This window comes from Atractosteus spatula, chromosome 6, assembly GCF_055471065.1.
Source record: "Atractosteus spatula isolate fAtrSpa1 chromosome 6, fAtrSpa1.hap1, whole genome shotgun sequence".
NCBI classification, from domain to species: Eukaryota; Metazoa; Chordata; class Actinopteri; order Semionotiformes; family Lepisosteidae; genus Atractosteus; species Atractosteus spatula.
In genome coordinates, this window is record NC_142711.1 from 11097783 (window position 1) to 11113970 (window position 16188).

The 16188-nt window shown below is 36.7% G+C and overlaps 1 protein-coding gene across 1 annotated transcript; it reads right to left on the minus strand.

Annotated features, from left to right (window-relative positions):
• Nucleotides 1-2136: 2136 nt before the first annotated feature.
• On the minus strand, nt 2137-13310 carry LOC148831809 (cytochrome P450 7A1-like). The gene is made up of 6 exons (XM_088918806.1): nt 12986-13310; nt 10434-10674; nt 6551-7140; nt 5330-5460; nt 4028-4206; nt 2137-3023 (listed from the first exon to the last, which is right to left on the minus strand). The coding sequence occupies exons 1-6, from the start codon at nt 13063-13065 to the stop codon at nt 2718-2720; spliced, it is 1527 nt and encodes a 508-aa protein (XP_088774932.1). The 5' UTR covers nt 13066-13310; the 3' UTR covers nt 2137-2717.
• Between the last annotated feature and the right edge of the window lie 2878 nt (nt 13311-16188).

Sequence of the window (16188 nt, forward strand, 5' to 3'; positions counted from 1 at the left end):
TGATTCTTGACAACCCCGACATATAAAAATTGCATTGCAGCTCTCCTTGAAGTAAGGGGAGGAGGAGCTGGCAGAGTGAACTGCAGGAGCTGCAGGATGAAATGACAGAGGGAGGGTGTGGGGAGTTGAAGAGAGCTAAGGAAAGGGATCTGCATCCTGGTGATAACAATGCTGGAATCAAGGCAGTCTAAACAAAGCAGATCTCTCTCCACATCCACATCAATCCTTTAGAAATATGCCATGGCCTTAGTAGTTTGGATCAGTTTTTATTACTGAACTTAATACTAAACTTAATTAGTCTTTTTCTATGTCCCAACCCCAGGGCTAAATGTTATCTTTGGTAGTCTACACTTCATTACAATACTTAGTAGTACAAACCTTTGAACTGGAATTTCCAGACCTTTAAAGTGAATTGCGTGGAAGCCAGTTAAAGCAGTTTTGATTTTTGATTTGTACATGATTGTGAGATACACCATCTTTTGAAGACATTAATTGGAATGCAAATGAAGAGAGAAAATGTCAGAGAGAAGCAAAATGAATTTCAGCAGTTAAAAGGGCTTGTGTGGGTTCAGACGAATGAGAATGTCCCTCAGATAGAATTTACTTCTTACTGGTGATGGCCAGGCACTGGATCACAGCACAACACCAAGAACAGACTTCCTCCCTGATTCCCAGAATCTGTGAGATTAATTTCCAGAAAGTCCCTGGCCTTCCTAAATCCTTGTATTTCCCAAGCATTACCAAGATGAGAAACCACTCTGGATATGTGCTGTACAGCAAGAATTTCACACTGAATTATTGACAAAGCATCGTCTGTCTTGCGGGAGCTTATAATTACCTATTTTTACACATACTGTACATTTCTACAGCTGCAATGGCTAGAGCACTGGGCACTGTGCTCAAAGCTACAGCAACACAGTTCCACCTGGGGTTTAACTCCACAGCCACTGCTGCTAAAGCAGTAATAACCACAGCAGAACAATGAGATAAGAGCAGAAATTGCAGCTGTGTTGTAGAGAAGATTCCTCTAAATATTGAGATTTTCTAAATCATTCATTACAATATTCCTTTTCAAAACGCAAACTGCTGGTTAGTTGTGGGTAGCAATCTCTAGGAGAGACCCAGAAATCCTTAGCAGACAAGCTTTATTTGCAGTCACTTATTGTAGGCAGTTATTTAAGGAGAAATTCTCAAAGGCTATGAAAGCCTATTTGTGCCAAGGGGAAACAAAAATATGTATTGCGTTTAATCAAGATAATTTTTCATTTAAAAGAGATACTTATTGCTTTTAAACAAGATAATTTTCCACCACAATTCGATAATTACAAATGCAGTAAAATTGTCCCATGCGAAGTAGCATTCAGGGTCTTTAACAACAGAACAATGTTACACTCGTTTTTGTGCTGGTCTTTTTCACCATTTCTATGAAAAACAGAAATTACATGGCCTTACAAACAAGTAACATTCTTCATGTGAAACTGCAGAAAAATACCATAAGTAGGTTTTTGCCAAACACTGAATAAAATATATTTATGAACAAGTAACAGGTTTATTCCATGCTTTATTCAGGTGTGAAGAAGCACACCTGAAAGAGGCTCCACGGCCGAAACATTGTGTTCTCTTTCTTCTTTTTTTCAGCAGGGAATAAACCTATTACTTGTTCCTTTGCAGCCTATGCATGCTGACGCAGCTATCCACCTAAAATATATTTATGATGACTTGACAGTAAAACATACTGTATGCCTACTGTTGCCGCTCTGTTACTATTACTGTTGGTTGATAGTTCCAATACCTCAAAATCCTTAAGCCTATGCTTCCATCCAATATATTATCACTTGAAATTGCATGCAAAATGCAGGAAGCGTGTCATTTGAAGAGAGAAAAAACAGTATTTCTGTATCAGTTTGCACAGAAATTAATGTAAAGAGATACGGGAATGCCAAACGAAATGCACTAGCTTGTGTATTGTAAGCATAACATAATAAACATCTTATTTAAATGCACAATTGTTTAATTAAACGTAATACATTTTTTTTTCTCTGTGGCGTTAATAGGCTTCTGTCCAAAGGTATTCTCTTTCCAGTGTAAATCAGCCAAATTTAGATGATAATACACAAAAAAAGACAGACAATCTGTGCATTAAGAGGTCAATTTTTATTTTCTTTCCATCTTCAACATTTCTTTTCTTACCTCCTCACCCATATATAATATTTGCTATGAACATACAGGTACAGTAACTTTTGCAGGTTTAGAACAGAAATTGAAACATATAATAGGTTAGAATAAGAACAGAAAGACAGTAATAGAACTGTACAGTATGTTGCATAAATAACTATAGATTAGAATTTTAAAAGCAGGAACATTTTCAACAAATAAAATTAATGAACAAAATAGCTTTTACTGAGACAGTATCCATTTTTGCAAACAAAAATAAATATATATGCTGTATATAATATCTTTACATCATTTTAGTGTTTAGTCAATTTTTTTAACCAACAACAGATTATTTCTGTCATACTTAATGTAAAATATTTCAAAGTAGTACCAATTTAACATTCCTACAAACTTTTCTCATGCATTACAGACTATTATATGCAAATGATGCAACATAATTCTGAAAACAGGTCTGAATAGCACAATCTCATTTTCATTTTTTTTTCATTTTTTGTATTGTTATCTCTTTTCATAATACAGTAATATGAACACATGTGGCACTTTCACTCACTTATACAGTCTTTTAGCTTGTATCTGAAAAACACATCATGCTTTGGAGGAAGTATACCTAGACCAGCCCGGGAACAGTCTATATCAACAGGAGTAGCAGGGTCTTTTAACTCCATATCATAGTAGAAAAGGACTAGAGCCAAAAACTGTTTAATTTCGTTAACAGCAAAAAAGCGTCCAGGGCACTCACTGACACCAGATCCAAATGGCAAGAGGAAATTTTTAAGTTTTCTCTGATTTTTGTAGAAAAATGTCTTCTTTTGTCCGTTTTCATCCAGGAACCTATTGAATTTGAATTCCTAGTGGGAAAAAGAATAATCTTAATCATGGGAAATAAAACATACTGCATAGTCACAGCTGTAATTACAACATGCACATGCACAGAAATGTTGTTTTTTAAATGTCACCACCTCAGTACATACACATAAAGTAATTGCCAATGTCTCAATGTTCTTCAATTGTTCATAAGGGGAGCTACCCTGTTCATTCCTTATGGGAACATCTTATAATGTAAAAAACATGTATTGCCTTGCATGACTAGTTACTCACTCTAGACTGTGAGCTGTATGAAGCCAAAAGTGACTCAACATAATCCATTTTCATATTTATTTTGTAAGGCATGCGCCAAGAGAGTTTTGCAGACAGACATTTGTTGCATCTTGACACAAAATTCCCACAATTCAAAATTGTGGTCCCAACTGCAAACAGTGCAAGCAAAATACTGTAAGGCTATGATTATGTACAGTAAGGCTGCAAGGAAACGCGTTCTTGTTCATGTTCAAGCAGGCAGCTGCGTCAGCACATGTAAAGATTCATTCCACACTGAAAGGTAAAAAGCAGGTAAAGGTGAAGCCTTCTTCAGGTATGAGGGAGAGAGGGACGGCCAAAATGTTGTCATTCTTTTCTTTACCATTCAGCATTGAATGAGCCTTTACATATTCTTGTTCATATTCTCTTAGTTTTGAATTATTCATAAATATATAAAGACTAAAAATGTAGTTGGAAAAAACAGATAAAACTAAATTCTTTAATTACTTCTTAAAGATATTCATTTTTTTTCAATACTGATATTTAGCACATACAGTACAGCAGTAAGACTATCATAACTACATAAGGGAAAAACAAATCTTTCACAGGAGTTTAAAAGCTTTGTGCTTCTCATCAGTTATGAGCTTTTATTAAACTATATAGTCTAAAGCTTCATCTGTCTGATATTAATGTTCAGCTTCATCCTCTTGCAGTTCATTTCGAATAGCTGTGTGTTTCTTAGCCTTTGCATAACCAGTATCTCTTTCTGACATACCGTGGGATTTTCATAGATCTCTGGATCCATGTGTATCATCTGAGGAAACATTGCAATACGATCTCCTTTACGGATAGATACATTTTTACCAGAATCCATGTTCAAAACAAAATTTTCAGTCACCACACGGATCATTATTGATGCACTTGAAAGTCGCAATGCTTCATCTATAATGCTACCTAAAATGAGAAATGCAATAAATCTAATTAAAAGGCATGTAAAGACATTGGCAGATTGATATAAATTCTGCATACTGTATGCTTTGTTCACTTAATGTGATTTGACATTGTATCCTTGGACAATTAGAACATCAAAACAGTTACAAATGAGAGGAGGCCATCCTGCATATCTAGCCTGTAGCTTATTCTTATTGATTCAAGAATGTCAACTAGAAGCAAGTGTATAGGCTTCAAAAACATGGCTGGGTAGTTTGTTCCGTATTCCTACCCCAAAACTCTTTGGGTACAGTTGTCCCTCTTGTTATTGGTTTAAATGCACATTTTCTTGTATCCTCCAGTTTGTGCTACATTGTTTATTTGTGGAGGAAATCCACTGTTAATGCATTTGATGGATATGAATGCTTAGAATAGTGGTGTCACAGTTATTGCCCCCATTACACCCCAATCCCAAAAAGTAGAATTTAAAGTCTTGATTTTAAAAGTTTTAGGACAAACACAGCTTCCACTTCTACAACATAGTCTTGCAGGAACAGCAAAGACGTTTGTTAATTGCAAGGATGGAATATCAAAGTCAGGTGCACACTACCCCTTTACACCAGGGGCTGCTGCAAAGGCTGGCAAAATGTTGGATTATAACCTGCGGTTTCAATAATGTCTTATCCTGCAATTCTGATAAAAGCTTTTAGCAGATTGTCTAATCAAGAACTCTGCATTGTATATGAAGAAATTTGGAATGTGCTCATACTGTAAATATCTCACCTCCTGAGCTACCCTTTTGCACAACTTTGTTCACATTCCTGTTTCCACCCATTCTTTACCCTTGCAGCAGCTCCCTGGCTTATGACTGACCTTACAGTCAGGCTGTTATGGTCTCAGCCAGGCAAATAACACCAAATAAACTTTCATGATGTTTCATCTACATTGCATTAATTAGGATTAGACCAAAGTACTAAAATTGTGTTTTGTATGACTCTTTATTTTAAACAGTTCTACTGTATAGATGGTATTAAAACTAGGTATTGAAGCCACTGTGCTAAATTAACAAAATAAACAGGATCTCACTGACCAAGGATAACATTGATACTTGTTTGATTTGTCATTTTAGTACATGTAAAAAACTTACCTAAGGCTGACATGCTGTCTAGCTGTTCTTTAGAAAGGACCACTGTTTTTTTCATCTTATCCAGCTTTTGATTCGATTCCTGAATCACACGCTCTACTTCAGTTTGAGCCACTTTCAAGGCTTCTGGTGACCTTTAGTTAAAATAAACGTTAAAGATACAGTATGTTTACGTCTCCAGCAGGACAACATTTCCAAACATGGTGTACAACCTAAGCACTTTAAACCAGAGCAGTAACTAAACATCTGTCCCAGCAGTATAGAGATTTCTGGGAATGAAAAATTCTCTCTAATGCATTTTTGTTTAAAACAACATACACAATGGAAATTAATTCTACATTTGCTCATTTATTGGCAGGCTCTTATTTCTCAGATCAGTGCAGGCTCACCTGTGAATCAAATCATAACGTGATCATGATGTTTGTTTAAATGCATACAGTTATGTGTTTAAACACAACGCTCTTAAAAACAAAATGACTTAGACCTTTGGTTGCAGTTTTGATTCCCTTTTAAGTGAATTTAGTGAAGGAAAGGGTCCAGGCAGGAAAATACATTTCTCATCTCACAACAAATGGACTCCAGACTTCACTCCTTTTCACATACAGTATATCACAATTCTACAGATAAGATAATGCCAATCATTAACTAATTAATAATTATATTTAAAACAAATTAATTGCCAAAAATGGAAGCTTCCCCTTTGCAATCAATAGCACTGACCATTTTAGATATATCTCTTCCAGCTGCTTTCTTGGATTTGTACAACAGAGAACTGGCAATATACTGCTACTCTGCATAGCAATTGTCAATGGTGCAGCTTGCTAATCTCATTTTAAAGAATGGGGCCAAAAGGACAGTCTTGTAGTGTAGCCAAACGCAGTACTGATGTAAAAATAGTCACAAGAATTGGGTTGTCTTGACTATACTAAGTAGTTCCAGTAAATGCAGTACAACCCCCATGGCTTTTACAAGCACTGAAATTGGAGAAAACGGTGATATCTTGGTGTCATGTTTAAAAAACAACAACAGGACATACATGGCACAAGCATTAAAGGTAAGAAACAACTGTTCTTGTACATGTGGTGTAGAAATAGTGGACGTTTTGGTTGGACATCTTACGAAGTCACAAGAAAAGCAGAACTCTCACAGAGTATATTCTGGTCAACAGTTAAGCTATGGTAACATCATGCCTATCATAAGAATGATAAGGAAAACCACCTTTACCTTAGCATGTAATACAGGCTCCAGAATGTTGCAGGCAAGGTATTAGCCTGCGATGCCCATAACATGGCTGTGTGTGTTCTTGCTTTTCCCAGCTCATCAAGGTAAGGCATCTGATCAAAAAGATTCATCCTTCGTTCGATCAGTGCTGACAGACCATGGTTCTTTTTCAAGTATTTGTGTTGAAGCCTTTCAGTTAATGCCTCTCTTGCTGTGTAGGCTTTTTTGAGCAGGTAGATTGGGAATCCTGCTGCTATTTCAGGAAATGCTCTGTCAAACACATTGAAATTATCCACAGCTGTAGTCATCTGGAACTTTTTTGGCTCCATATTTTCCATTTCTGAGGGCTTTTCCTCTCTTCCGAACAATGTCCGAAAGCCAGCTTCAAACATAATCCGGAAAGAAAAACTCTGAAGCCCTTCCGTTGTCCATTCTGAGGTCTTATTTCTCAACATCACGGTTTGCAAGTTTTCCATCATGCTAGAAGTCAGGTTATGCAAGGCTGGGCCTTGAAGTGTCTGCCGAAATAAGGCATGTATTTCTTTGTAATTTCTGTTATAGATGGGATCATTGAAATCTGCATGACCAAACACCTGAGGAGAAAACAAACTTAGACAATTAGTTTTCTCCAATAAAGTAACCGAGCATGGAAACTGAGTCTTCATATTCTACAGTATATGTCTCCATAATGTCACATAAGGAATGTAAGTGCAAGCTGCAAAGTTAATAACTTGTATGATAACTGTTAGCATTGATGAACGCAAGCTGTATGCACCTCATAGATGTTCTAACCGATAAAGTTTGTCTGGAATGCCAGAGGTAAAAATATAGTCCATATCAGCAGCTCATTTGGCCAGGATTCATCATGGTTTCTGAAGTGCTAAGTGCAGTTGTATAAGCAATGCTGGTCTTCACCTATACAACCGGGGTAAAGTACCTCACCCAGCAGTAACACAGCAGTCTCTGCAGCAGGTCCTTGAACCCACAACCTGTCTGACATGGGTCCAAAGGCATACTCATTAAGCTACATCCCCCTGTGGAATCCCAGAGTAAGTTATCCGAATTGTTTCTAGAGCAATTCACTTGCATGACGGGTTTGAGCATATTGGCCCTGTATTCTGTTCTTGTTAGGCTGCCATTAGTGAGTCCCAAGTGTGTCACTTGAGGAGGACATATGCCTCTGCAGACCATTAAAGAACTACTACCAAGCTTGTTTACTATTACCACACACTGCTTTTTACAACAAACTGTACATCCCTGCTTTCTCTTAGTAATGCACTGGTGCTGCTCCTACAACATCTGAAGCAGTTTGTTGGGACATTGCAGCTTGAAGTCTACCCAGCATTGAACACACCCTTAAATACAGCATTAGGAAATCATGACATCACTGTGGACAGAACAGAAACTCTCATGTTATGCATTCATGTTTCCTCAGACATTCTTCTTAAATATTATATTGACCGCATGTGTTCCAACGGATAAACGAGGTCTGCACTTTACACATGTAGAGTGGAATTCAAGCATCTCATGTCATATATGAATTCTTCCCTTTATCTCTAAGTTTTAAGTGAAAAACATTTTTAGGTCGAAATCTATATAATGTTTGAAATTATATTAATGATTTGTTTATACATTTTCCACATATTGAGGGTTGTATGTCAATAATATTCCTTTCTAATATAATATTTTTTATAGTTTATAAAACTATCCACTTGTCTTAATAATTACTTCGACACATTTTGATAGGATGGACTACTTGTTATAAAGCAACTGTAAAGATACAGCATATGTATCGGTTAATGCTGTTATAGTAAACACTGATACATTTACAATGATACATTTGATATATAATGATATATTTACAATTTCTCAAAATTTGTATATTCAATCAAGCAAAGTGTTTGTTTTTTATCGAATATGCAATATGCACATTTCCCTTTCTGTTATGTGTTTATTTAAAATATAAGAAATATAGGAATGTTCATTGCTCAAGTGAAGTTTAGACATGTTTAAAATTAACCAGAACTTTTTTTTTAAGATATCATGATCACATCTGGAAAAACTGAAAAGAGTGACAATACACCTGATGTCATACTGTAATAATAATGAGGAGAATGCATGTAAAATATGAATTATGGAAAACAAGAATGTAGAGGGGGATACACAAAATAAATCTGGTATTAAAGGTTCATTCCCTGCTGAAAGGTTAAGAAAAGAAACACTATGTTTCAGCTGTGGAGACTTCTCCAGGTGTGAGAGAGAGAGGGAAAATTGCAAAGAGACAAGGTGTAGGAGAGCAATAGACAGAGCAGATAAGAAGAGGCAGAGAGCAGGGGGTACTGTATGTGGGCATACGGCAGGTGAAACTAGTGTAGAGTTCATCTTGTCAGTTGAAAAGCATCACATTTGAGATTTATAATAGAATTAAAATTCTGCTTTGTGGATACATAGATAGATAATACTTTATTAATCCCGTAGGGAAATTGATGTAAAAAAATGTGCGTAGCAGAGGATGGTTTCGATCCATCAACCTCTGGGTTATGGGCCCAGCACGCTTCCGCTGCGCCAATCTGCTCATTTGCCTGATATTATCACTTTTGCAAAATTCCTTTTAAGTTACATTTGATTTCAGTCCTTTATAAAAGAATTTTGCAGTTACAGGATATCATGGTTAAAATATTTATTTAATTCTCCTTTTGGTGTTATTCAGCGAACATGTGGTCATTGTTTCTGTTTTTGTTCTAACCTAAAAAGAATGTTGAGTTTTATGGACTTCCCAAACAACTGCTGCTGTTCCCGGTATTTTATAACATAAACAGTGCTAGTGCTGTCATCAGTCCTGCACTATGAAAATGAGGATATGAGTTGAAATAGTTCCATCAGTATTAGGTGGTGGTATAAGATAATATACTGGTCTCATATATAGATTTTTGTTCTATTTCATATTACGATATTTTAATTTATATTTTGAATAAGTATTATTTGTCACACTTTTCTCATTATTGGAAAACAGTGTCCAGTCATTATGTTCCCTTAATATCCAACATCTATTATAAAAGTATTATTATTGTTGAAATAATTATTAAAATTATTCCCAACAAGAAAAGCAGAAGTACAGTACATCTAAATCTCTAACAGTATGTTTAAATATAGATTCCAAATATATATGGACAGCTGGACAATATACCAATATGCCAATGGAGGAATACTTCTCATACGGGAAGTTAGAGAAAAGAGATGCAAAAAATGAATGTTATTTTTTTCCAGTTTTGTGTTTAGCCTAGCGTAATGAATAAAAACTTGAATAAATGAATAATGAATAAAATGAAGTGTAATGAATAAAAACAACGTCACCTATTACAGATGACTGAATACACCAGTTTTGACGCAAAGTCAAATCATCACATACTGTAGCGTCACCTGGGTGAAGCGAATTACTCGATATCCCTTTTTTTTCAAAAGCATGAGAGCCTTCATGAAGGTATGACACAATGATGCCATTTAAATATTTTTTTTTTAATCCATCTGTGTATTTTAAACTTTAATTGTAAACTATCCACTGTGGTTTGTATTCGGTCCTTGCATTTCTTCTCGTCCCTTGAAAGTAAGATTGGCTTGAAGAGAAGGACCCTGTGTTCCTACTCTGCCAGGGCTCTGCTGTTGCTATGGTGAATAATTTGGTAAGAGGTGAGGGGAGGTTCACCAGCCTTTGTTCAGCTAGATAATTTATTTTGAGGACATGCAAAGAATAAGCATGCAAGCTAATGAGTGCTCTGTTTTACCTAATCTTCTGTTTCACAAAATCTAAAATTCTTTCTACCTTTTACAAGACGGCAACACCAGAACAGACTGATACCACCTTCACATTCTGTTTGCTTCAGGTTACCTTTCTTGATGTTTCAATGGCAAATGTCTGGAAATCAAGGTTTTTCCCTTGCCGAAACACAGCACTGTATGAGAACGGATCCATTACGAAGGTGAAGAAATTCCCAGCTAATTTACAAGTGAAACTGTCTCCATATTTCCTTTGCTTCGATCGGAGGAATTCCAGGGGATTTTGTCGAAATTCCAGGGCAACTCCAAGAAATGGGATCCAACCATTTTCTAGAGGGGGTTCACCTACTTGCCTATAAAAAATAGTGATACCATTCCATGTTATTTGTACATTTAAATTTGTATAATTTACTTTATATATTGAATAATAACATCATCAGGCTACTTTTAAAATAATGATCATGCCACGTCAGGAAAAAGTACGGAATACAAAATAAGTTAAGCAGATTGAAAACAAGCAGATCAGTGTATGGCATTAACCTTAATGAAAGGTTCATGTTCTCTGTATATTTAATTTAGGTTATTATATTAAATTTATACCATCCCTTGTTTATGTATTGTGCTTTTGTATTTTTTCTGCAACAGTGTTTATTGCTTGTTGAGTTTTCCCTCCATGCTTTTCTCTCATTCCTGATTGCAAAGTATATATCTGCAGACCTGTCTTGCAGGGACCCTCTTTCAAACAGCCGTAGTGTACGTTTATACTATACTACCCAGGGCTTTTAACTCATATTTTAAATAACTGTCACTCATTGCTGCTGTCCCACTAATAAGCATTTGTGGCTTGAAGCCATGCGAAAGCTACCTGTTGTTAAGCGGCCCTCTATGGATATGCAAAAGAGGGTCAGCAACAATGATCTTTGTTAGTCGCCCAACAACAGCCACTATCATTGCCCAGGTGCATGAGCTAAGACACTTATTAAGAACTGTGAATATTCCCTGACACTAGGTTCAGCTGAATGAAAGAACTCAGTAAAAATGACACATTATAGAATGAAGATGAAGAGGCCAGCTTGGTTGTACAGCTAACCTGTAACCCCCCACTGTTGAATACATTGCAGTTTGAGCTCAAGGCAAAAGCTTGTAGTTGGGTTTATCTCTTGCCTAAGGGGCCATATCTCCATGGGTTAAAGATGCCAAGTAAGATAAGTCATTAGTTGTCTAAGGACATTGAGCAAGTTAACTGTCAGTTTATTGCTAATTTCCTCCTTTGTAAAAGAAAACCTCAGGCAGGTTAAAACGTTCAAAAGTGTATGACCACTACTTTGTCATTTCAAAACGCCATATTAGTATAATGCTAAGAAAGTAACCATTTACGGCAACTTAAGAAATCTGTACAAGTTTAGTTTTGACAATCCCACTTATGGGAATTACAATCTAATTTGCTCTATGATGCATAAAACAGTTAAATAATGAACTGACTAAACTAATTTATTAAAACAGTCCATGTATCAACATATATCATTAGAAGTTTGTCATTTAAAATTATAAAAAAATATTTTTCTCAGTTATGAAACCACTTTTGAAACAAACATTATCACTAACCTAAGGCATCTACCAGTACAGTAGTTAACACAATGTAGCTCTGTGCTACTGTATACCGCTGAGTTATTAAGTACGCTATGTTTGGTTAGAAACACTGTTATTTGTTTTCTATGTATCTATTTATATATCGATCTATTAAGAGGACTATATCACTCTCCCTGATGAACATCCTGTATACAACAAATGAAGTGTACTGTACAGTATGGCTTGAACTGAGTTCTACGTGTACTGTAGGTGTACTGTATAGAGAGTTCATGTTAATCTTGCAACACTAATAAAAGCGCTGCATCACACAATCAAGCCTATGATGAGAAACAAGACTAATTAAAAAAAAACAAGGTGAGAAACAAACCACCAGTTTATTTTTCAGAGATCTGATATTATCTTAAAATAATACACGAAACCAAATATCACCTGGTGCTGAAGACATTACATTATGTCGATAGCGACTGTGAATATTTCAAATACTGTTTCTTAAATGAAATCGTCGAGAATCTAGAGCTTTTCGTTTTTAGTCGCCTGCTCTTGTGCTTTTAGTAATTGTTCGTGTCAGTGTGGAGCAGATTCAAATGTAATCTGTGGGTTGTATTTACATTTCGAGCAGTTTAGCTATGTGCGAATCTTTTCAAGTTGGTACAGTACAAGAACAACCGAAAAACGTCCGAGTCTTTAAATATACGCGTATTTTAAAACGAAAGAAATCGGAGCACAAGGATAGTACTGCAAATGCAAATAATGCAAAATTATCATCTCTGTTGGTGCACTGTAGAATGCTTCTCAAAAGCTATGTATTATCGTTTTTAAGAATTATACATATAGAGCACTCGTTATAAACGTAACAGTAGAAACATTTAATCTCAGAGTATACACACTACCTAGACGTTACAGTGTTTAAGAAAGTTTAAAAACAGGCACAATACGGAACATTGTACAGCAATTTATAACGTGGTTAAAAATCTGCGTTAAAATTTCCTTGAGGAAAACTGGAGCTTCCGTTTACTAAACATTAGCGTATTTAAGAACAGTAACTTTTTAGTACATACACAAATCATCTCTTACCTTTTTCTGACACAAAGCGTGAACCATGTTAATATAATCGACAGTAAAATCGTGAATACGTAGACCACGGCAACAGCCATTATGTGTATATGGTACCAATTTGTTCTATTCAGTCACGGTGAGGTTCAGAACAAACTGCTATTGATTTTGACAGACCGTGGTAAGCAGTAGAGCAAAGTTTATCTCCAAACACCACCCCCAAAACCAGCTTGGTGCCTGCCAGCCCCATGACTCAATTTTGTTAAATTTGGTTTAATTATTATTCATCATACTTGACACCTTCACAAGAGAGCACGCCCTTGGCATCCCCATACTTTTTGGTGTTAAAATATTAATCTGCTTTACCTGTACATTATATTTGTATTGAATTTCTCCTGCATCAACACAGCCTACAAAACCTTATGAAAATGTCTTAGTTGTTTAAAAGTTTGTTGTTTGAGGCAAATTAAAGAATATTTTCAGTAACCTTACAACCGAATGTTATTTTAAATTAAAAATAAACTCAACTGAAGTAAATAATATAAAGTTGATTAAACTGTGACAAGGAAGAAGTGAAAATGTCCTTTTATCATAAAGTGGAATAAACTAAATAAAAATAAAGAAATATAGTTCATAAAAAAATGCAAAAAAATAATTTCAATGAAATAGGAAATATACTCTAATTGGGTCTTTGCTGATTTTTCTAACACAATGGGACAGTTGTCATTGTCACTGTGGTGTAGAAGCAGAAGTTGGTGTGAATTGTATTCTGCTAATCTATTACACCCTACAATCTTATTATATCGGGTTATTGAAGCTTGTTTTAAAGCTGAGGGATTCCACCACATCAGTGTGACTGGGCTGTAAGCCTGAAGGTGTCACTCTGCTGTGATGGTTACTGGAATTCTATGGGTACTCTGGTCCAGGCAGATGTGTGGGCTGGGTGGGAGAGAAACTTGTGAGCTGTCTGTAATGGCTGCCAGAATCAAGGCAAAGGTGGTTTCAGAAGAAAATAACTCAATAGGCTTTCTGTCACATCTAAACACAGGAAAAGGACATCCCCAAGCTTCCATAGTCAATGATTTTACATTAAAAGATAAGAAAGTTTACAAACAAGAGGAGGCTATTCAGTCTGTCTGTCCCATTTGGTAGTACTGTAGCTTACTGATCTGAGGATCTCATCCAGCTGTTTCTTGAAGGAAGCAAAGTATCAGCTTCAGCTCCATGGCTGGGTAGCTTGTTCCATACTCCGTCTTGGTAAGAAAGTGTGTCCTCTGGGGTACCGTGTGCATACTCCAACTGGTTCGGTTCTGCAGGTACTGTATAGTACCCCACACTCAGGGCCCACGACAGGGAATTGGACAGTTTTGTTTGTGTTCTGGTCATTCTGATCCTTCATGGGGTATTTCCAGTATATTACCTTCTGGTAGTCAGTCTAGTTGTTGGCTTGGGCCACTTCTCCTCATTTTCCATGGTAATGGAAAAATTGTTCTTCTACAAATGTGTTGGCAAAGTTAAGATCTGGTATTAATATGACATAGAGGAGTGTCTAGTTTCACGACAAAAGTCAGCTGGACTTTACCAGGGTAGTGAGAGTAGGTAAATCCTATAGGTACAGAGAGTAGTTACATTCACCATAGACTTGTTTTCAAACAGTGTTCACATTTTATGCTAACGTAGAACAAAAATAAATCTACTAAATAAGTAAACGTTCATTGACAGATTCCCAATTTACTTTACATTAAGCAGTTTTTAATTACCATCAACAGATAATAAGAAGCAAGATTGCATCCGTTGTTTTCATCACGTCCAATAATTAAAAGCATCGAGTGTGTTGGTACCTATAAATGTCCTTGTAGACAGTCACGTGATTACCCGAAAAAAATAAAGCCTTATATCTCGGTAATGAAAGCAGCACAAAAGCTACAATTATTTAAACGCCACAAACAGGCACAAACGCCGCACTAACAAAATAAGGTGGGTTTCAGTTATTGTGCCGTTTGGTGGGAGAGCGACTTCACAGAGCACGACAAGCAAGCGTGTCCTGAGTCATTACATTGCATACAGCAAAAGACATGATTTCAGCTAGCAGAAATCCGACGACTTAACAAAGATACTCAGATCTGTGTCTTCAGAGGTTAAGGTGTGCCCTCACGCTGTATTCTACACCAAGGATTGACCAAAAATGCATAAAAAATCGTGCTATGTTTGCAAGTAAGAGCACTGTAAATACAAGGACATGGATGGTGACTGTTTTTTAAGACCTTAGATATATTTTCAGTTGTCTTATGTGAAAATAAAAATGTGTCCAATATTTCAGCGGTCTGAGTAGAGTTTCCAATGCTGTTTTGCAGACGTGTTACGAACTGTACCTGGGTCAGTTTAGTACATTGTGCCCCTTAAAAAAAATCTTAGTTCTTTTTCGCGTTTACAAATAAAAAGATACAAAACAATGGTTTTACAGGAAAAACAGGAAGTTAATTCCAAAGTTTTTAAATACGCGTCTCGAAAGACATGTCAAAACTTTAAACATCCTTTGATTTTCATATTTATTTAAGAGAAACTGGTTACTTCTTCAGATTAAAAAAAAGGACTCATCTACGAAGTATTAAGACGTGCTAACATTAATAGCGTTTTCAGGAAACCTCCTAGAGTTATGAAAACACCTACATTGTGCATAAAGTGTATTGTAAATGTCTTCACAGCCTTCACTTTGTCATTTTTATGCCACTGGCCGTGAAAGGTCAGGGGACCAGCCTAGTATGTCAAACACTTGGTTAAGACATCGTGACTGTGGTTGTGCAAAAGCTATTTGTCACGGACGACCAAAGGGACTAAGCGTGGAGAGCAGGAGAGCGGAAAAAGACCCATATGCGTAGCGGCGGAACGGGAAAAAGGCCCAGGCTCGTTAGTGCAAAGAGCTCAGGAGTGCCGTATAGAAACCTATGCCCTCAGGTAGCGGATGTGGGGCGACCTGGTGCTAGGCGGGTCTCAGGACATCCGAACGTCAATGCTGAGCGAGGGCAGAATGCAAGACCCGGAAATATATAGCCCAAGGGAAAGAGAGGGACCGGAAGGCCAGCCAGGCAGGAAACTAGGGACAGGACAGAGAAGGAGCGCCCTCTGGCTGCAGAGGGCGTGACACTATTGACTCGTGAAAAGCACCCCCATCCCAGTGCATTGCCTGTCTAATGGTGCCATATTTAAAAAATCCACAGAAAAAG